Source organism: Polypterus senegalus, chromosome 17, assembly GCF_016835505.1.
Source record: "Polypterus senegalus isolate Bchr_013 chromosome 17, ASM1683550v1, whole genome shotgun sequence".
In the NCBI taxonomy this organism is placed as follows: domain Eukaryota; kingdom Metazoa; phylum Chordata; class Cladistia; order Polypteriformes; family Polypteridae; genus Polypterus; species Polypterus senegalus.
The window spans coordinates 10,245,090-10,267,992 of NC_053170.1; the positions used below are offsets into that span (position 1 = coordinate 10,245,090).

The 22,903-nt window shown below is 48.2% G+C and overlaps 1 protein-coding gene across 1 annotated transcript; it reads left to right on the top strand.

Moving 5' to 3' along the window:
• Positions 1-481: 481 nt before the first annotated feature.
• On the top strand, positions 482-22,765 carry stk17al (serine/threonine kinase 17a like). The gene is made up of 7 exons (XM_039739919.1): positions 482-1,060; positions 11,476-11,688; positions 14,161-14,305; positions 16,972-17,098; positions 17,211-17,259; positions 20,351-20,530; positions 21,121-22,765. The coding sequence occupies exons 1-7, from the start codon at positions 948-950 to the stop codon at positions 21,359-21,361; spliced, it is 1,068 nt and encodes a 355-aa protein (XP_039595853.1). The 5' UTR covers positions 482-947; the 3' UTR covers positions 21,362-22,765.
• The last annotated feature ends 138 nt before the right edge of the window (positions 22,766-22,903 follow it).

Consider the following 22,903-nt stretch of genomic DNA (forward strand, 5'->3'; position numbering starts at 1 on the left):
CACACATCCTGGGTGGACTGAAGAGTTTGTTTTCTGCAGTGATGATGTGCGTCTTTTTTTAAATTAATTTTCCAGCGTACCCCGCCATTTGTGTTACCCTTACTTGAGAAACTGACTTGCGGGATAGCAATCAACGATTCGCTTCTGGCGCTTTCCTGTTGAGGTCGACGCTGTAAACTGCTGGTGGTGGCTGCGATTTGGGGTTGTTTGGGGCGGGTGACAATACCGAAGCAGAGCCTACCCCGCAAACTCGTCTCACAATGACAGACGGCAGTAAAACGATAGCCAGGCAGAAAGAGTCAGGTTTGACGGTCCGTCTTGCGGAGGAGCGCAATAACAGCGCCAAACAAGCGCGCCCGCAGCCTCGCAGTAAGCACCAGCCCCTTGCTTTGTCCGATTGGATCCTTCCGTGTGACGTCACGCAGGAGGCGGTACGTCTTTAAAGGTAGCGTAGACGTTTACCGTCGTGCTTCACATTTGGCTTCGAGTGCTGAAGTTGGTGTAGTGGGGTGGAGAGTGCTGCGGCTCCAGCGGTGTGGACCGGACACCGGCGTCTCCGTTTTATTAATTACTTAGTATATATTTTTTTATTCTATCTACTTCTTATGGACCTGTGCTGGAAATACACAATAAGCGTGGTTGCATTTGGGTAGTCGAAGTGAACGGGTATTTTTCACCAACTTTGCTAAACGAGCACGGCGACGAGAAGCGTCTTCGTGGAAGTCTGCGCGCGGCGGAAGGCGTCCGAATCAGTTTCAAAGAGGACAACATCTTTGTCAAGTTGCTGGACTTTTCCTTCAAACCACCTGGCATTTTTTTTTTGAACGCCATCCTCACATCTCCAATCCTACCAATAGCGCACTCCAGAGCGCTTTAAATTTCGGAGAGAATCCGGCAAAGCTCAGCTGGTTCACTGGTTAAAAGGCTTACAAAGTGAAAGAGCTCGAATGCCAGAATCCGCAGTGATGCACCGTAACGGGATGCTGTCAGACATCCAAACTCGAATCCGAACGGAACCCCTTAACGGCAGTTACGAAGTCGCAGGCAAAGAATTGGGCAGGTACGTGGAAGTGGAATGTCGAACCGTTTCGCCGAATCGGGTCGTGCATGCAGAAACACGCATGCGCCGGGTTGGGAAGTAAGTGGTGGGGATCCCCAAAAATCTAGTCCGGGTTTGTGAGGCGCTCGAGTCTTGCTTTATATAAAAAGTACACAATTACCGTATCTGTCACCCTTTATGCAGGACATGAACCGAGTTGTGCCGTGGCTTTCGGAAATGTCGGCATGCATCGATATAACGGGAGTTCAATGTAGAGATTTGTCATTTTGTTGTTATTAGCATTCTGGCACAAACAAAAGTTGTAAAATGTGCATTATATCTTTTATGTGTAATTTTAATTGCCTCCTGAGCTACATTTTTATGCACTCGAGAGTTTCTAGTAGAAGGGGTCCAGTTCTAACGGCAACAGGTGCAAGGCAGGAATCAACCCTTGCCTGCTGGAGATCCATCACTAACTGGTGTTGTGGTGTAAATGTTAACACACAATCCGTGGGTTTACTGATGACAGCTTGACAATTGGTATGCTGTGTGTTTTTTTTTTTTTTAATGTCATGGGAACTTGGCATGAACGTTCTTGTGAGGCACATGTCCATGAGATCATCTGGCTGGCGGTTATGCTGGAAAGTGAAGTCCTCCACCTTCTCCATGTCTTTACTGTACAAGCCTCCAACCTTCACAGTCTGAGCTGCCGTGCACAAGGAGGGGCTCCAGTTACATTGTTGGGAGGTTTAAAGGGCTACGTTTGGACAGATTGTTGTGCATCCAGCTGCCTTTCATTTGGAGGTGTGCTTTACAAATGGCTTCCTACTGATTTGGGTAAAATAAATAAATCATTTTTAAAAAATTGGTGATCCGTGAGCATGATCAAAGTTCTCATGGGTGCAGAGTGCTATCCAGGCATGGGACCAGCTCTTGATTTCCCAGTGTTGATGGCACAAGTTAGCTGCCATTTGCTTATTTAATAGACAATTTGTTTTCTTTTTTAAATGGCTAAGTTTATTTGTTAAAAGGACTGGCAGTGTGACACGCACAAGGTGCATTTTCTTGAGGTAGCTTTGAGAGTTGCTAGCAGGAAACCGCATTTCTTTGTATTTCTCACAATGCCATCTTCCTCTCCTTTGCCTCCACTTCCTCAATAAGTTGCACTCGACTCTCTCTCTCTGTTTATCTGTGGTACCCATAGATCTCAGGAGGGCACTCTGTGGCCTTACGGTGGTCCTGGGGTAGCATTGGATGTGTTTTTATTGTACAAGCCATTACTGGCTATATCACCATTCATCATGGACATGAAAACATACAGATTAGTACCACGGCTTTTTAGAAATGTCATTATACACCCAAATAATATGGAGGAATTGTAGATGTGGAGTTTAATGTAGTGGCCCGAATTGGGAGAGTTGTGTGTGCCATTTACTCACTCTTGGCATTCTGGCGCTGTCCCAGGTCAATTTGCATGTACAAAACAAATAATAAAATACTCGCGGAGCGGAGTGGATGGTCACAAGACGCAGACCTACGGTCCCAAAATAAGATGCTACAGACGTCCAGAAATAAACGGCCATAAACTCTCTCTCTGCCCGTTGTTGACAAATGAATTCTGAATATGCGTGTGTCCTTGGGGATTTTCCGTAGATGGCCTTGTGGGGACTGTGCTTCAAATTGCTCTTGAAAACGATTTTGTTCACCAGTAAAGATCCCACCAGGTTTCTGCTATCTCATTTTCTTTGTTTTTAATTTGCAGAACATATTGGGTCATAAGGTTCAATGTTCTGGTCCCGTTAGTTTGCGAGTGTAATTGTGTGACCGACCAACAGATGTTCGCATTGTCTATATAGTACACTAGATCTGCTATCCGGGTTGAAATCTAACTAATCAACGTAGACCTCCATGTTAACATGTGCAGCTCACCATCTATTGGAATACATTTTATAATATAATAAAATACATTTCTTTTGTCATTCCAACAGATGGTGCATCATTAACCTTCGTAGTAATACAAGTATTTGTTGTTATGGTATGGGGGTCATCAAAGCAGTGTTGATGTTTGTGATACATAGAGAGAATTTTATTTGTCCCCAGGTGGTAATTTTTGGCTTTTTGCAGAAGCTATTTAACTAAATAAATGTCTAAACACATAAATAAATGGATATGTACCATCTGTTAGAATGTCAAATATAATGCATATGTCTCTGTGCCATTTGGTATGGAATACGTAAAAGCAGTGTTAACGTTTGTGATGTGCCATCTGTTGGAGTTGTTTGGAATGGGATTCGTTAAAAACAGTGTTAATGTTTGATATGCCATCTGCTGGAATCGCAGAGGCACTGCACCTGAACAGACAGTTGTCCTTTTTATTAAAGAGGATGTTTGTGATATGCCATCTGTTGGAATCACAAAGACACTGCAATCAAACAGACACTTGTTCTTTTATTAAGGAGGATGAATGCATTTGTGTGTGTGTGTGAGTATATGTTTAATTTTGAAGGTGGCATGTGGAGAGATCTGCCCTGGGCGCATGTGCCTATACAAAGAGTGTGCCATCCATGTTTGCCTTTCAGTTCCTTACAGTGTGTTCAGGAAGTCCTCCTCCTGGGTGCCCAAGAACACTGCCATAAAGTGGCTTTATGAAGCCATTTGTGTGTTTTGTAGTAGACTGGCATGATGTCCCAAAGTCGATGCCCACCTCCAGAGCAGACTTCAAAAAATCTGTTTTTCAGATTTTTCTGTAATTCACTGGTGTTGGCATGTGTCCGTGCACATCTGGGATGGTAGCTGGTCTTGTACTGTGTGCCTGGCCTTTCAGGCTGGGGTCTGGTATCAATTCTGCTGTGCCAGTCGCTCAGTGTAAAATATAAACATTGGCACGCCACAACTTAACTAAATACCAAAATAACTTTTTACAGAAGAAACCAATCCAGAGCCAACGACTGTTTCCTCTCCGAGGTGCCGATGTTGAGTAAGTTTAACATTTCCAGAGTTTCATTCCCTCCTGTGCTGGAGACGCGCTTGTGAGGATTTCGCTATCCACCAAGAAAAATATTTACATTTCCCTTGATGCTGATGAAAGTCGCCCAGATTTAACATTGTCACAGTTCAAATGGCATAACAAATGTACACGTGTGCCCAAAGTGCTTGACTTGAGTGTACCGCAGCTGATTCTGTTCTGCGGTTTTGAACCAGCTGGGCACGCCAGTGTGCCATGGTGTCGGCCATCACCAGTCCATCCCTTGTATTCCCACTACATGCCCGATCCTCTTGCCGCTGCTCCCCAGAGTTCCTCCTGCATTTTGAGGTACGTTAGGTGGTACTTGTTTAATGATGGTGCCCGAGGGTGGCGATTTATAGTAATTCCAGGTTTTTGAAGCCGGTAAGGATTACTCTGGTATTTCAGCAAAGGGCAAACACCCACTAGGGGGCGCTTAACTTTGTCTGTTTCGCCAAATCCTGGCAGCCAGCCATTGGTGCAACTGGCGGAACCGGGCGTCAACTCTGTGCCCGAGTGTCAAAGTCACGCTTGCCTGGTGCCACTTTTTTCCACACCCCCACTTGTGCACAAATGCCTCCTTGCATTTGTTTCATCGAAGCATTGTGTTGCCTTCTAACTTTTATATATAGCGCCTTTGTACCCTGGGATGCGTTTTGAAGTTTGCCGTGTTCTGCTCATGGTCCACCCCATGACCGTCCTTCGAGGCTGATCATCCCACTTTGCCCTCTGGTCTGTCGTGTAACGGGTATGCCAGAGTGGCTGTGCCCTTTATTTTTCTTGTTCTTCTTCTTGGGCACTCCGTGTCAAATACCCCCCCTTCTCCCTGTTGCTTCTTGCGCTTCCCCGTCTACCCTCGCTTGTTCTGCTCACGTGGCATCCCACCGGCTTCTCCCACTGCTGCACCCTCCGATCCAAACTGCTGATCTTGTACCACCAGATCCTCAAGACGTGAGTCACACTGTCTGCTGCCAATGCTGCCAGACGGCCCCGGGCGGGGAGGAGATTTTGTGGTTTAATGGGTGGTGATGGGTGCATCTGCCTGTCACGTGAAGCGCCCCTTTGCTGTCACCGTACTGTGGGCAGTAGAAGCTATACTTGTAACGGTGTGCCAGTTGGAGGTTGGGTGGGATGTGACATTGCGGTGGAGCCCCTTAGCCCGACAAGTCCTCGAGCGTCATAAGCCTGTCATGCCCTGTTATAAACAGCGAATGTCCAGTTCATATCGGGTCATCGGTTTGAAACTGCGCCTCAGTCGCTACTGTCCCACATAACCGGGTCTGTCAGCTGCCGGTATTAGAAAACCACTTAGGGCAGCAGATGGAGGGTCCTGTCACATAACCCCGAGCCCAGTCGCAATGCCGCAGGCTCCTCTGGTTCCCATTTGTGCCCAAGCCCTCCATTTCCTTGATTTGGACTCATTATGTCGGGGCTTTTGTTTTGTTTACACTGCATGCAGCAGGATGGGGGCAGGGGTGGCCATTGAAAATATGGGAATTCTTGAAGGGCCGCATGACATTTGTCACATAGGCGTAATAAGTAACGTATTAACGGGGGGCTAATCGTCCACATGAGGGCAGCTGCCATGAGCTGAGCTCCACTTTGGACTGATGCTGTGGTGCTGGTGTGGGTGCCAGGAGCACAATCTCTTCCCCCAAAAAAAACATGTCTACTTGGCACAAAGCAGAATTTGAAGTGTGGAGGGGTGCCATCAATCCGAGGAACTGGGGGAAGTTGGTGGCACACTGTTAGATTTGGGTGGTCCGGAGCGTTTTTTTGTAAAGATTTATGGCAGGCTAGAAGTGCCCATTGTGTGACTGTCAGGGGGCTGAAGTTTGGACAATGAGTTGTGATGGGGGTCTGAACTGCTTGTCTTTTTTGACCTCCGCAAGAGTAAGGCACAGCCAAGCAGATTCAAGTAGCTTCACTAGCACAACCCCCCCCAATTTTCCATCTGATGATGTGTTGCCCTCTTTTGATTGGCGTCACATCTCAGGATGCCGTGACGTCTCATAAGCCTCAAGTGCCTCCTTAAGCCACTGCTGGTTGGCCAAGGACCCCTCGAATCTCTCGTCACAGGGCACTCCCTTGTTGTAGACTTTTAAAAGGGGGGCTCCATTCTGTTCGCAAGTTTTCAGGTGATGATAATCAGAAGTTTTAACAACACGCATCCACATCTCCCCTCAGTGGTCTTTTTTTCTTTTCTTTTTTTTTTTTTTTTTTTTCGCTAGGCCAAGGAATTCTATTTGGTCTTCATATCTCAGATATGGTCAGGAGCCACGCCACCCTAACTCCACGGTTTCCATTGGCATGAGCTCACATAAACTGGCTGTGGTGGTCTCGCAGTATCACAAGCTAATGTGCCTCCTCAGAGGCCAACCATTCTAATTAACCCAAAGTCTCCCTGCCTGCCTTCTGAACTCCCAACCCATTTCAGTGCCCGTCCTCTGTGTGGGGCACCTGGCATTCACCTTGGCACTGAACGGGCGCAGCAAGTCGCTTTGTGTTCCTGTCTGTCGACCCTCCTCCAGTCCTCGGCGTGTTCTCCTTGTGGAATTCGCCGTTTGTTACGTTTGTGTCTAGCTGTGCCAACGCTCGGCGAGGAGCTCCACACGCAGATCCACTCCACTCATCTGAATGGAATGAAATGAAATGAAATGTCGCTTTGCTTAAGCTCCGCAGACACCCAGCCGAGGTCTTTGTGGTCTTCAATGGCTGCTGCCTTCCCCTTGGGGCTGACTGGGACTTGACTTGTCCGGACGTCCCATCACTGCGGAATGAGAAAAAACAAAAACTGGTGGATTTATGGAATTTGTGATGCTGTGCGAGTGCACTTGTGTAAAAATGTGTGTGCGTGCGCAATGGGGCAAATCACCGCCCATTTGTAAAGCTTTATGCATGAGTGTGTGTATAGGGGGTGTCTGTCTGCCCACCCACAATGGGGCACATCTAGCTGGGTATTTGTAAAGCTTTATGTACGTGTGTGTGTCTGTTTGCTGGCCTTAGTGCTTATGGTGTGTGACAGAGACATACCGATAGATAGATGGGTTTGCATTTCTACACATGCCTGTGTATATCTGTGTGTGTATGAAAGCTGTGATGGACTTAATAGATGGACTGACGCTGGCATGGGGTGGCGTCTCCTTACCTGAACTGACGCTGGCATGGGGTGGCAACTCCTTACCTGGACCATTGCCGTGACTGGTATATGTTGCATTCCCTTACCTGGTTGGGAGGCCATTACTGACTGGCTGCTCAGGCAGACTGCCTATGCTGTCTGGCGTTGTTCCTGTTCCCTTTCCTATTTAGGAGAAACCCTTAATGGTTGGACAGAGGGAGACAGCCATCCATGAAGAGATTTATTTATCTCTCCCAATATCCGATCACTGACAGTACTCCGCTAGTGTGGCTCCACTTTGTGATGGCTGTAAGGGACCTTAATTATGGGGGATAGCTCTGTTTGGGTTCTTCTGGTGCCAGTTGTGCTCCAGGGCTGACATACACATTGCTATCCTGTCCTAATTGGGCAAACTGTTACGTGAGATTAGATGGCTGGTGTGGGGGTCTGGGTTTGGAGGGGTCACCTGGGTGGAGGGGACGAAGAAGAGAGGGAAAGAAAGGAGAAGATTTGAGTTTGTGGGGGATTGCAGTGGAAATCTGAGGTGGGGTTGTTTACTACAAATGGTTCATTTGAACCCTGTGACTGTCTGGGGTCCTGGGGTGTCCTGTACGGGTCACAAGGTGCGTTTTGCATGAATGTTAATGTGTGTGCGTGTGTCTTTATATATAGACAAGCCACATCCTGGCTTTGGTTGTCAATCGTGGAGCGTGTGGCTCTGTGTGTGTGCACCAGATGTTTTAAGGTGGTCTTATGCCTCTATTTTGTGTGATAGGTACCCTTTTTCTCTTTTTTTTTTGTGAGTTGTGTAGGCAGGTAAAGCAGCTGTGATATTCGCCTGATGGTTATCAGTGTGCTAGAGCTCCATCACCAGTGCCCCCCAGTGGACATGTGTGTACCCCTATCCAAACGCCTAAAGAGTCTAACAGAAAGTGTCTGGGCCCCCCGGGTCCGGCAAGCAGACGTCCTGCATGATCCCCAGCATGTGCCGAGACGGCTTGGCCTGGCTCGGCTTAACTTGGCATGGCAGGAATTCTCTGAAAACGAGTGTCCTGTGTGTTGTACCTGGCGAGCGGAGTGCCTTTTTTAACGGCAACCTTTAAATCCCCCCAGAACCGCATGCCGACATTTGGGTTGGTTTGACTGTTTTTGGCGCACTGGAAGTGCTGCAGACGGCTGTTTACTCGGCTCGAGTTGCCACCACACTTTTACTTAAACTCGATCCAGCGCCTGCCATCTGCTCTGCAGTTTCCATTGTGGCTTGTGGTGTGCAGCAGCTGATCCGCTGTGTATGTGTGTGTGCGCGCTCTCTCCTGCGTGTGTGAGTATGTGTGTGTGCGCGCGCGCGCGCTCTCTCCTGCGTCTGCGCGTGTGTGAGTATGTGTGTGTGTGCGCGCTCTCTCCTGCGTCTGCGCATGTGTGAGTAGATGTGTGTGTGCACGCGAGCGACACCCTGTGATACTCGTCAGATCTGACAGCTCACCCTTCAAGTGTTTTGGTTTTTTTCATTTGTTAACTTTGGCTTCTGGTATTTAAAGGGGTGGGGTGACCAATCAAAACGCTTCCTGGACAAGCACTGGTATTTGATCCTCTGACTCCACCTTTTCTTTCTAAACTCCCCAAATTCTGTGCCAGGCTTATGTTTAACTGAACTTGACATAACCACAGCCTGTTGGGGAGGTAATTGGGGGCATTGCCATTTTAAAGGGTATGCTGGTGACAAGTGTGGCTGTTTCTAAAGTGCCACTTCTGTGGAACAGGATTTTCAGTTTTTTTTTTACCCAGCATGTACTGCGTTGACCTCGAGAATCGCCATATGGTACGTGTTGGAAACGGGACCCTTCAAGACCACAAATGTACATTAAAGAGGGGGTTTCATACCATAAAAGGGTCGTCTTTCTTAATTTTCACAGCTATCAAACAATAATATGTGTAAATGATGCCAGGTGCCTGTGTGTACAGGTACAGCACAACCTGCCCACCCTGTCCACGTAACGCTGTCTGGAAGTGACCCCTACAGAGTTTGGACTTGGAGCCCCCTGTGCTGGCCGACCATTCAGTGTTTCTCGATCCTTTTGGTGTTGTGACCAACTCGCTCCCATTTGGGGGGGATAGGGTCCCCTTTCATGATTCGAGTGCCACTTGTTGGAGCGGCGAATGACTTCACAGCCCACTTTCATTTTGAACAGCAGCAACTGGCGACCAACCAGCTTTCGGCAGTTCAGAAACGGCGCTTTGCAGGAATAGCCAGCATCAGCCTGCCTACAGTCCAAATAAGAGACCTCCTTGGATTCCATTACAATCGGGGTCATCACTGCTTTCAAACTACCGTCAGTCAAAACGTCTACCTAGAGGAGGGTCCTCCGAAGATGCCGGTACAAGCATCGAACCACCCACTGACCCGTGTGTTGCATTGTCCCACCACTACACAGGCTGTTACAGTGTGGATGAAACGCCCGTTACACCAAATGCGCCTGATGTCCCACTCACCTTTGGTGAGCTCTACCGCCTAACCCAAAGCCAGCGATCTTGACGGCTTTCCAGGTGACTGCTGTGAAGTGGTGCAGCAATGTGAAAGAGAAGAGCGGCCGGCTTGGATTGGCCGTTGAGATTGTGGAGTATCCGAAGGTAGGATTTGGGTCAGTAGTGTAATCCTTCCCACCGGTACTCCCCAGCTCCTCGAAAAAGAGCCTTTCATGTGGGTCCTGAGCTTTTATACTATTATCTGATTCAGATCTGGTTTTGTTGTGTAAATGCCATCAATACTCTGCATTTATGTCTTTATGAATAATAATACATTTTAATTATATAGTGCCTTTCTCATTAGCATGTATACATGTTCAAGGTATCTGGAAGGTTTCCGGTTCAAATCCCGTTACTACCAGATGGGATCTGTTGAGCCCTGAAAATTGCTGGGGGTGGGGTGGTAGTACTGTACAATGGCTGCCCCTGCACTCCAACCTCCGAATAGTCCTGCGAAAAGACCACTTCCCCCTCTGGGATTAATAAAGTACATCAATACTAGGGGGTTGTGTCAGCCTGTCATGTGATGACTCACGAGCTACTGGGGTGAGGACTTTGATCTTCGTCTTAACTGAAATCTTATGGTGGGATACGCACAGTCAGTCAGTGATTATCCAACCTGCTATATCCTAACACAGGGTCATGGGGGTCTGCTGCAGCCAGCACAGGGCGCAAGGCAAGAACAAACCCAGGGCAGAGGGCCAGCCCACCACAGGGGATACACACTGGCAAAGCAAAAAAAAAAATTGGGTGGCACCAACCTTGGGTTGCAGGTGTTGAGAAGGTGAGATTGCAGAAAGAAAAAGAGGAGCAGCCACATCTGCTGAGTGTTGAGCAAATTGCAAAGGCTGATTTATGTGATGAGAAGAACAACCACCTACCGCTGTGGCATCCGCTGACCATTGGGCACTTGTGCCATGGTTACCTCGCTGGCTACCGGGGTCTCTACCTCACCGTTGGACTTCATCGAAATCTCCCTTGTAATGTTCTGGAAAGTTGAACCATTTTGAGCGGATCCTTGGAAGAGTAAAGCGAGAGACAAAGTGGAGCTATCTCCCGAACGTCTTACTGGTGGGCAATAAAAGCTCCATCCTCATAAGCCCCTCTCTTGATAACCAAGCATACACCCGGGACACGCCGTAAGTCTTCCAGATTCATAAAGGTTGTGGGAGTGTTGATCATCGCCTGTGATGAAGAGGAAGGCAGAAGGAGGTCACGTGGAAAAAACAATCCCTGTCTTGGCAAAGTGGAGACGTTCATTTTGTTCCGTATGACCCTCCTTTATTGGAGGACTGGGGGTCCGTATGTTTCCTGGTGCTATTCTAAATTTGTTCCATTTGTTCATATGAGTCTGACTTGTCCTTCATCATCATCATCATCATCATGACGAGATCCAGTGGACACCATCATTAGTTTGACATGAAGATGGGTAATGTGATGCCAGCCCTGAGGTGGTCCTAACTGAGGGCCGCAATCAATATGTCGTTAGGTCACATGACGCCTGCAACGTCATTCACGAGTCCCACAACTCTAAGCTTCGCCATAGTGTAACCGGGCATTTGGTTGGCATTGCGTGACCTGCTGACCTCATCATGGTCTACTGTGTTTCGCCAGCCTTGGCCATACCCTCATAAACGGTGCCATGTGTTGTCCACCTTTCTACACTGTACCCTTTGAACATCGCCATGTGCTGGTAGGGCTCAAAAGCCATTTTATGCTGTGTGCCCCCTTGTGCCCAAGTGATGACAGTCTCCTTGATTGTTTTTTCTTTTTTTCTCTTCTTTCTTAAAGGGGGAAGTTCGCCGTGGTGAAGAAGTGCGTGGACAAGACCACCGGGAATGAACATGCGGCCAAGTTTCTGCGCAAACGGCGCAAGGGTGTCGACTGCCGCATGGACATCATCAATGAGGTGGCCATCCTGGAAATGACCAAGTCCAACCCGTATGTGGTGGCCCTGCACGAGGTCTTCGAGACCACCTCTGAAATCATCCTGGTGTTGGAGTAGTAAGTGTCCTGTGGGATTAGGGTACGATGTTGAAACTGCTGCCCGTCCATGGCCCCCATCGCCATCCCTCTGACCTGATTTGAGCCAGCTGTCAAAGGACTATGTGGCACATTGGCATAGGGACCACTGGAAGGGGTTAAAGAGCCCCCCCCCCCCCCTTTACCTCTACCAGTTAGCCATTTGAGGCTGAGGTTACATTGAAGTTGGAACCAGAAAGTTTTGGGCCGAGGCAGCGGGTTAGTTGGTGTGGTGCTCGTCGATGGCTACTCGGGCAGCTGTGACCACACATTTCTGTGGGATTTTTGGGGGTCTCTTACTGCTTAGTGGGGAAGGAGCACCAAACATCTGTCCTGTGCCCCCTCTGACCCCCCCCCATTGATGAGCCTTTCACGACCCCAGTGCCACAGTTTGGGCAGGATGCGTGGCTTTCTCTGCTCCTCGTCGGGCTGCATGAGAACACGTCTGGTGTCACCGATGCCGGGTTTGATTTCCTTCTCCTCGGCCACAGACCCCAGAGGCTGACAGCGTCATCTGTGTCACCGCGACTTCCGGTTTACACCTCTGCACAGCGTCGGCAGCAGCATTACCTTATAAGGAGATCTTGACGAGCGGAGCGGCTCGTGTCACCATCTAGGGGATTTAAAAAGGAAAAAGTGTCTCTGTGCTCACCTGTGACAGTGCCACCCTGTCCCTTGTCATTTATTTTTTGACTTTTCAAGTGACGGTTTCCTCTTCCTTCGTGTGCGTTTTCGTGGCTTTGTGAAATTTCATGGGCTAAGGTGGTGGTGTGCTGCTGGGCTTAGAGGAGCACTGGGTGACATACGGTGAGTCGTGTGGTTGACGCAGAATCCGTAAATATTTAAAAAAAAACAATTTGGGGGAGATGTGATGGCACACTGGCTACCCAGACATGCTTAATGACGTCCTCGTTGGTGTTGGTCAAACGCCTTTGGGGGAAAACGTTCCCCTTGTGGTCCTCCACCCGCGTCTGAGACTTTCGGAGCAGCCTTTGGTCCGCCTGAGGCTCCTTCGTTTGTCTGATCACTAGCACGGTGGCACAGGGTTTAGCGTGGCTGACTCTCAATCCCAGCCTGCTGGGCCTCGTCTGTATGGCATGTCCACCAACCTCCATGCTGTGCACAGGGGGTGACATCTGCGCCACTAAAACAAACTGAAGGTAAACACCTGGGCAGGCAGCCGCTTGCCCATTGGCGAAGGGCATCACTGCCTTTTTTTTATATAATGTTTTTGATCGAGGAAAGTCTTGTGCTCATTCATCAGCAGAGCATACCAGCTCTTTGTAAGATGCCACATCCTGAGTTGTCTGGGCATCCCTGAGCGTGATGGGTGCCACTGACAAATGGTGGCATCCACCTCTGTCTATAAGATGCCATGTCCTGAGTTGTCTGGGCATCACTGAGCATGATGGGTGCCAGTGACAAATGGTGTCTATAAGTTACCAGGTTTTGGCTCTTTCCAGTAAGTTGTGTTTTAGTCAGCCATTTTAAGGGGGCAGAGTGAGTGCCTTACTGTTGTGGTGGGGTCTGTCCACCAGCTTGCATTCTTGCTCTTAATGGCCCCACTCCCGTCCCTTGTCACTTCTGAGAAGGCTCTGGGAGTCCTGGATTGGTTCCTGGTGACCCAAAGGGCGTCCTTCATGCAGCACAGGAGATGCCAGGCCTCCTTGGTGACTTTTTGAGTATGTGGGATTGCCGGGAGTGGCCCATAGGGGCACCTAGTGGCTGTTCCGGGGATGGCACAGGTGCTTTTCTTCCTTCCTTCCTTTCTCCTGATATTTAAGATGTGCTTCTGTCGTCACCCGTCAGGTCGATGTCATTTGTGTTGTGAGGACAACTTTATACAGTCTGCGTTAGGAACGTTGAAGTTACAGTGGGCATGGAGGACAAGCAAGTGTGAAGGATTTAAAAATTAAAAAAAAAAAAATGGGGGGGTGACTCCCAGGAGGGGCCACCTTCTTACAGTGTCACCGCTGCAGGGCTATGTCAGTGACATCCTTTTAGTGCTCCTGTATGGTAGAGATACTCTCTGGGGACTCTTAACTAGGATTACAACTCGGACTCGTTACAGACTGGGACCTCCAGAGGGGACGTTGGAGCAAGTCGGGGGGCTTTAGGGTACGGATCAAGGTGGAGCTGTTAGACTTTGTCTCTTCATGCCAAGCCATTGTCTTGTAAGCTTAACCCCTGGTGGTCAGTCGACTTGATGGGGAGGGTGGGAGAAGAAGAAGAAGAAGAAACCCCTGCAAACGCCCACCCCAGAATGTCCAAACCTGGACGAAGTCGTTCAAAAGCCCCTAGAATTGTCCAGGCTAACTGCTGTAATGGTCCACAAAGAGGAAATTGTGTGCGCCTTTATATGGCGCCTTTGGAATGCTTGATGCATCGATACTTCATAACATACACCAGGACAAACAAACATGGTGGTCTTTTTTTTTTTTTTTCTCTCTCTAGCGCCGCTGGTGGTGAGATTTTCAATCAGTGCGTTGCAGACAACGACGAGGCCTTCACAGAGAAGGATGTCATCCGATTGGTCAGGCAGATCCTCAGCGGGGTGGCATTCCTGCACCGGAGCAACGTGGTTCACCTGGACCTCAAGGTGGGTGCTGATGATGGAGGCGGAGGCTCTCAGTTGCACTGAGCTGCTTATTTTTGATTGTCCGATCAGTTCAGCTTGAGTTCATTACTTATGGGGGTGCTGCACCCTTCTTGGTGGTGTTATGACTCTGTGGTGGGCAGTGGCCTTTCCTAAAAGGTGAAGTGGTGGTCACTTCTTGGTCAGAAGGAATTTTAAAGCGGGGGGTCCCCAACTCTGGTGCTGGAGGGCAGCAGTGGCTGCAGGTTTTCATTCTAACGCCTTTACTTAATTAGTGACCTGTTTTTGCTGCTCATTAACTTACTGTGAATTCATTTTAATTGACTTCTCTTAAGATTTGTTCCCCTGAATTGCTTCATTTTTTTCCTTCAATGGCACCCGAACAGAAATGAAATGTGAAGTGAGTGAGCCAACAGAAGACCACCTAAGTCAGGGCCTCAAACTCCAACCAATTGCTCAATCAGGCGCCGAGTCTTGTTGTTAAATAAACTCTTTCTTTTAATTCCATGGCTTGTTGCTGCTCTCAATAGTGCAATAGAATAGCAGACATTTCTGAAATTATTGAATTTCTGTTTTCCAAGAGCATTGATAAAATGTTTTGGTGGTCCTGAGCAGATCAGCATTCCTGAGACCCTCTTTTTTTTTATTTTCAGATATTGTATGATGGACATAGTTTGCTGTTTTGCTGTCTCATGATTGTTTGGCTGCTAATTAAGGAAAAAGAAACAATTTAAGGGTTGCCAGACTTCAAGAACAAATCACTTCAAATAAATAAAAAAGTTAATTAGCAGCACCCCGTGACCCTGTAGTGAAGATAACAGCAGGTTGGATAATGGATGGGTGGATGGATAATTAGCAGCAAAAACGGGTCACTGATTAAGAAAAGGGTTAGAATGAAAACCTGCAGCCACAGTGGTCCTCCAGGACCAGAGTTGAAGACCCATGATCTAAAGTATCTGGAGAGCAGCTCACTGACCCCTTTTTTTTTAAATAGTACCTTGGCAATCCGATTTGGTGAGACCCCCAAGCCTTAGTCAGGTAACCACTTAAAACCCTATCCCCTGCCAAACCCACAGGATGTTTACAATAAATAAACTGTGGAGTCAAAAATGACAGATGGAATGTCTCAAGGGGGCTTTAGTAGGCCCCCACCAAAGCCAGCCTTGACTCCCTGAATTAACAAGGAAAAACAAAATCCCTTGTTGGAGAAAGAGAGAGGTTAGGAGCAGGCACTGATACAGTGCATGGCCGCACCCACCGCATGACCAACCAACTCGGGATCCAAATTAGGCCCCGGGTGACACCTCAGCACCACACTAGTTCAGATGGAGAGGAACACTGGGAGGTTTTTTTTTTATGGTGGCTGGAGTACCAATTCTGCCAACGACCCCCAAGTTTTTCCCTGCAGGTTGGAGGGCCTACATGCAGGGATGGATGCAATTGGAGGTTAAGGGCCTTACTCAATGCCCAACAGAGCAGAGTCCCTTTTGGCATTTACGGGATTCGAGCCGGCAACCTTCCGATTGCCAGTGCAGATCCCTAGCCTCAGAGCCACCACTCCGCTCATACGGGGATGGGAGAAAAAAATAAAATCGAAATCTTGAGAGAGGCAATTCAGAGAGACCCCCTTCCCCCACACACCAAAAAACCACCTTCCAGGTAGGTTGGGTGTGCAAAGGGTGTCTCAATAGATGTGGGAAATCCAAAACAACAGAGTTATCAGCCAGCAGGGGGTGCTCTGTCTTAGTCCTCCGCTCCTTCACAGGAGGCGCTGACTCCCTAAACTGAGGCTGCCCAACTTCTCACAAATAACTAATAGTGACAGCGACCCCTGGTGGACTAAAAGAAAAAGCTCTGATTGCTTTAGTTTCAGTCTTTAGGGAGCTCCTGTGGCTGCAGGTTTTCTTCTGCATGAGGACATCAGTTTCAGATCTCCCAGCTGGTCACTCTTTGTGTGGTGTTCTTGTTCTTATGGGATTTTATTTTTATATTTATTTATTCTTTTTCACCGCAAAGTCAGTAGCACAAATGTTCTCTCCATTGTGCCTAAATCGCTCACTTTAAAGAGTGCCTACCAGATATTGATGCCGTGTCCCTAAACGTTCTTAAATGGTGTCATTTGGATGGTGGCCACCTAATGGACTGATGCCCTGTCCCCTACTCATTCCTGCCTTGCTCTTAATAGTTCCAGGCCAGTTCATCTCCCCCCTCAACCGATGACCATGAATGGGGGGGGTTCTGAATTTGGTTTAGTTCTGGTTTGTTCCAGGGGTCCACTGTTATTTGTTGAGCTGCCTTTTTTGTTTTTTTTTTAAATGTATAAACGGTCACAAGATGCCCTGAACGCTATTTGCAATTCATGAACTGGACTTGGCCAAGCGTGGCTGTGCTGTGAAAGCTGAGTTGGGCCTCACAGCAGGGCCCTTAGCGATGACCCCCTACTCGCCTGTTCTGCTCCACAAGCTTTTAATGGGCCAGCGTTGGTCTGCAGTTTCTCTGTGCGCTGACCCTGGACTTGGCGCGAGTACTCGGTGGGCCTTTTTAGCCTGTGAAGCTCGACCTGCCATCACCATCGTGCGCCAACCCAGATCTGCCTGACCCTCAGTGGTCCAGTCTTATTTCTGCGTGAACCATCTGATCAGGGTTCCTCTTTATTCGTCTCCTTATAGCCCCAGAACATTCTTCTGACAAGCAGCAGACCCTTGGGGGATATCCGAATAGTGGACTTTGGCCTGTCTAGACAAGTGGACAATGTGAAGGAAGTGCGGGAGATTCTGGGAACGCCAGAATATGTAGGTGAGTAAAGCCCCCCCACTGTTGACCGCCCCTTCTTCAGTTTGGCTTCAGTGGTCTGTAGTGCAGCAGCTGCTTGGTCTCATGTTGTGTTGTGATGATCTCTCCTTTCCAGCTCCTGAAATCCTGAGTTACGATCCGATCAGCACAGCCACAGACATGTGGTAAGTGACACCTTCAAATTGCTGTTCTGTCACTTCTGTCCCTTTAGTGTCCCCTCTGGACTCCACTGAATCTGAATCATTGCTACCAGTACCACCGTTTTTATTAGGATATTCCCTCTTCAGTTTTCACCATCAAGTAAGACACTCGTCTGCACTCTGTTGTCACCCACTCCTCTAAAAAGTCCCTCTTGACACATCACAACCTTTTTTTTATTATTATTAAAAGAACAGAAACAGAATTCTCTAAGATGTCGTCATCATCATCTTGTACGTTTGGATACTTTAGCAACTCCATCACCACCTTTTAAAAGTCATTACTTTCTTTTGCTCGAAGACATTACCCAGTCTTTTTTTTTTTTTTGTTTTTTTTTTTAATCCCCCCATACTGTAACTGTGCTGCACCCCCCTTTTACTAAGGTCCTGCCTCTTCTAAACCTTAGACCCTCTTAATGGTCACATGGAACCTCAGTCCTCTGAAATTCACCACCAGCCTCAGAAACTCACTTATTTTGATGAAGCGCCACCATCTTAATGTCACTCGTTTGCTAAAGTGCCACTCTCTTCTAATTGTCACCACCCTCTTTTACTAAAGCTCCACCCTATTTGTGGCACTGCTACTGCCTTATTTTATTAAACTACAACCCAAATTATAATATCACTACTACTTTATCTAAAGCACCACACTAATGAATATCACTCCTGTGTTATTACTGAGGTACTGTGTGTACTTCTAAATGTCACTGCCTGGTTTTACTAAAGTACTGCCCAACTGTCTCCGCCTAATTTTACTCCAGCCCCGCCCTCTAGGTATCGGCCTCCTTTTACTCTGGCCCCACCCTCTACTGTCTCCACCTCATTGTACGCTAGCTCCACCCTCTACTGTCTGTTTACTCCACCCCCACCCTCTACTGTCCCCGCCTACTTTTACCTCGGCCCCACCCTCTTAGAGTCACTGCTGCCACCTTTTGCTAAAAATCAAAACCTGTGTTTAAATGTCACCTCTATGTTTTACTAAGTTTCTTCTCTTATAAATGTCTCCTCCTTTTTTCTAAAACGCCACCCTCTTTTTGGCTCCGCCATTGTTGCCACTACTACTACTTGGCATTGTGTTTCCTTTTACTAATGATGTCACCCTCTTGTTCAATAAAGTGCCACCATCTTATAAAATGTCACTGTCTAATTTTACTAAGCACCACCCTCTTGGTGTCTCCACCTTTTTTTATTCCTGCCCTGCCCTCTACTGTCACTGCTGCCGCCTTTTACTAAACCAAAGCCCATGTATAATTGTCACCCTCACCTTCTACTGAAGGCTTCTGAATGTCACCTCCATGTTTAACTAAGGTACTTCATGTCTTTCTTTCACCACTTTTACTAAAGCTATGCCCTCTTCATGTGTCCACCTCTTTTACTACATCATTGCCCATGTTTAAATGTGACCCCCCAATTTGTGGTTTTAATATTCTGTCACTTTCTAAGGTTACCCAGATAACTCCCTCCTCTAGATGTCAGTCTACTTTCACAACATCACAAACCACATACTGTCTCCACTCTTCTTCTCCTCCTTTTACTACAGCACTCTCCTGGTGGTCTTCTTCTTTTGGCTGCTCCCATTAGGTGTCGCCACAGCAGATTATCTTCTTCCAAATGTTCCTGTCCTCGTCATCTTGTTCTGTCACCCCTATCACCTGCATGTCCTCTCTTACTGCATCCATAAACCTTCTCTTAGGCCATCCTCTGTTCCCCTTACCTGGCAGCTCTATCCTTAGCATCCTTCTCCCAATATACTCCACATCTCTCCTCTGCACATGTCCAAACTAACGCAGTCTCGCCTCTCTGACTTTGTCTTCCAACCGTGCAACCTGAGCTGACCCTCTAATGTCCTCATTTCTAATCCTGTCCATCCTCGTCACATCCAGTGCAAATCTTCACATCTTTAACTCTGCCACCTCCAGCTCTGTCTCCTGTGCCACCGTCTCCAGCCCATATAACACAGCTGGTCTCACTACCGTCCTGTAGAACTTCCCTTTCACTCTTGCTGATACCCATCCTGACACTCCTCTCCACCCTGCCTGCACTCTTCTTCACTTCTCTTCCACACTCCCATTACTCTGTACTGTTGATCTCAAATATTTAAACTCATCCACCTTTGCCAACTCTACTCTTTACATCCTCACCAATCCTCTGACCTCCCTCTCATTCACACACGTCTGTTCCTACTGACCTTCATTCCTCTCCTCTCTAGAGCAGATCTCCACCTCTCCAGGGTCTCCTCAACCTGCTCCCTACTCTCGCTTCAGATCACAATGTCATCAGCAAACATCACAGTCCATGGGGACTCCTGTCTAATCTCGTCTGTCAACCTGTCCATCACCATTGCAAATAAGAAAGGGCACAAAGCTGACCCCTGATGTAATCCCACCTCCGTCACTCCTACCGCAGACCTCACCAAGGTCACACTCCCCTCGTTCATATCCTGTACCACTCTCATATACTTCTCTGCCAATCCCAACTTCCTCATACAATACCACAGCTCCTCTCGAGGCCCCCTGTCGTATTCTTTCTCCAGGTCCACAAAGACACGATGCAACTCCTTCTGTCCTTCTCTCTACTTCTCCATCAACACCCTCAGTGCTAACATCACATCTGTGGTGCTCTTTCTTGGCATGAAACCATTCTGCTGCTAACTAATCATCACCTCACTTCTTAGCCGAGCTTCCACTACTCTTTCTCATAACTTCATGCTGTGGCTCATCAATTTTATCCCCCTGTAGTTACTACAGTCCTGCACATCCCCCTTATTCTTAAATATCGGCCCACTAGTACACTTCTTCTCCACTCCTCATCATCTTCTCACTTTCCAAGATCCCATTAAACCATCAGGTTAGAAACTCCACTGCCATCTCTCCTCAACACCTCCACAGGTTTTTCATCTGGACCAACGGCCTCTTCATCCTCTTCATCGCTGTCCTCACTTCCTCCTTGCTAATCTGTTGCACTTCCTGATTCACTATCCTCTCTGGGCAATAGGGTGGTCTCCATGTCCATGTTGACTTTTTTTTTTTTTTCTTCTTTTTGCTTGGTCCTTTGCCAGGAGTATCGGGGTCCTGACGTACGTCATGCTGACCGGAGAGTCGCCATTTCTCGGAGACGACAAGCAGGAGACGTATCTGAACATTTCCCAGGTGAATGTCAGCTACTCGCAGGATGTCTTTGAGGGGGTCTCCAACTTGGCCGTGGACTTCATCAAGTCTCTCCTGGTTAAAAGCCCCAGGTACGTCTCTCTTCGCACTTCTTTTTTTTTTTTTTTGCTTTCCTGGCGAATTTGGCTCCGCCCCCTGAGCCCGCTGGCTTATCCCCATGTGGGGGGCTTTGTCTGTCTGTGATCTTGAATTCCCAGATGCATCCCAAGGAGAACGGTGGGCGGTTCTGTCGTTGTGTGCCGTGAGGGCTCTTCCTTTCCGATTTGCATTGTGCTCCCCGCCAGCCAAATTTTAAAGGCTATGCAAACGGGCCGAGCTCTCCACGCGATGCCAAACCGGTTCTCCGCCTGTCTGCTCCTCGTGGATTTGCATTTGATTTCCATAACAGGGGGGCCTTCTATGGCTGGTGCCAGTTAACTAATGCTGACTCGATGAAAGTCGCCCTCTTGCTCTGTGGTGTCACTGAAGTGCCAACTGGTGCCCAATGGCTCTGCCAGGATGTCGACTCGCCTCTTTGCACTCGGGACAGAAGAAAGTTGGCAGGCAAACGGAGACCACCACGCACTCCATCAAGCTTGCTTGCTTTTAGCGAACAGTTAATCTTGTCAGACCCCAAACACCACTTGCTTATCCTAATTCTGTGCCACTTTTCCTTTTCCAGGGCAAGGGCCACAGCTGAAGACTGCCTACAGCACCCCTGGCTGACCCCCCACCCCGATGCCCTGACGCCCCTGAGCGAGTCTGACGCCGGGCAGTCGGACCCCGAGAGCCCCGACTCGGCTGAGGAGCTCGTCCTGTCCTACACCATCTGCCAGAGCGACCTTGAGGTGGTGCGCAAGAGCTTTACGTTTGAGGAGCCATTCAGCGCCCGGCCGGAGATCCAGCAGGAGCTCGTCTGCTGACCCGGTGCGGCCCCCCCTCGCCCACCCGCCTGCACTTGGCTTGGGATTTTCTGTCGTGTGACAGCGAGGTGACAATTTCCACCGGGACTTGAGACTGCCTCCCCCTGGTGTCAGCACGGTCATTTTGATTTTTTTAAAGCTGGGGACATAATGGGGGGGGGTCAAATTTTGGGACGGCAGTTTTCAAGAAGAGGACGGCTTTGGACTGCCCAGCCTGCAGATCCTCAGATGTGCGAATTTGTGAGCCGCCCGATGCCCGCCAGGTGCCCCCCCCGTTCTTTTTTTCTTTTTTTTCTTTTTTTTTAGGTTCCTCTCCTTGTTTTTATTGTGCACTTTAATGATCACAAGAAGTGGCAGTCATGCCAGGGACGGTGAGTCACATGACAGTTTGGGTGTGTGACACACATTTCAAAAGGGCACGCAAGCGGTTTGGACTGACATGGTCATGTGGTGACACGCCGGTGCCACTGTGCCCCTCTGCTGTGGTACCAGCTCACTTTGCTTGCCACCAGAGACTCGTGGGGATTGACTTGTTGTTTCTTTCTTTTTTGGGGGGGGGGTTTGGGGGGTCCTCTGTTTTTGCTGCTGCTCATGCTTTGCGAACAGCTGAGGTTTGGGGGAGCAAAATCAGAAGCGTTGAAGCACTGCAACTGCAAACTCTGAGCACCTTGTACTGAAAAAGGAGAAAAAACGTCAAAGGTCTGATTGTGTTTTATGCAAATGTATTTTAATTATTCTGTTTATTAATAATAATAATAATAATAATAAAGAAATGAATTATTTTTCTATTTTATGTTTTATATATTCATGTTGTAAATTAAATATTAAGTCTCTGTGTGAGAGATGGGGGGCATTAGGCCTGGAGTGGACTTTTGGGGGTCTGCTGTCCCAACCCCCCCCCTTGCATCCCTTTTATGCTTGGTGGAGGGGAGGGTGGTGTCCTTAGCCATCTTTAATGGCCCACCGGGTTAAAGACCCCTCTTATGTGTGGGGGGGGGCTCCTTAACCAGATGGGCCGTTAAAAACCCTTCTTATGCTGGGGGGCTCTTTAACCATCTCTTATTCTGGGGGGGCTCTTTTAACCATCTCTTATTCTGGGGGGGGTCTTTAATCATCTCTTTTGGTAGGAGGGTATCTAACCATCTTTAATGGCCCACCAGGTTAAAGTCCCCTCTTATGCTGGGGTGGTCTTAACCATCTCTTTTGCAGTCTTTAATGGCCCACCTGGCTGCAAGTGGCTTAGAATTGGGGGGTGGGGTAATGAACTAATGGAAAATCCTGCCTCCATTTGGTGGGAGGGACATGTAAATCAAAGACCCCCTTTTTAGGGCCGCAGTTGTGGGCTTCTCCCGTTGTATTGGTCTGTGTTTCTGAAGGTTAATAAAATTTTATTTTTATTCTGGAGTTGTCATTTTGTGCCAATCTCTTGTTTTGCGTTGGCAGGCTGGGTGCCAGACTCTCTGCAGCTCTGAGACCACCTTAAAGGGCACTCCATGTTTGTTTTTGTAATCTTGTGTCTACGTGGAGAATGGAGGTGAGAAA

Excerpts from the sequence above, each read along its gene's own strand:
- stk17al (XM_039739919.1), top strand. The coding sequence starts at position 948 with ATGCCAGAATCCGCAGTGATGCACCGTAACGGGATGCTGTCAGACATC. Across the intron at positions 14,306-16,971 it reads TGGTTCACCTGGACCTCAAG|CCCCAGAACATTCTTCTGAC; the intron begins GTGGGTGCTGAT and ends GTCTCCTTATAG. Across the intron at positions 17,260-20,350 it reads AGCACAGCCACAGACATGTG|GAGTATCGGGGTCCTGACGT; the intron begins GTAAGTGACACC and ends GTCCTTTGCCAG.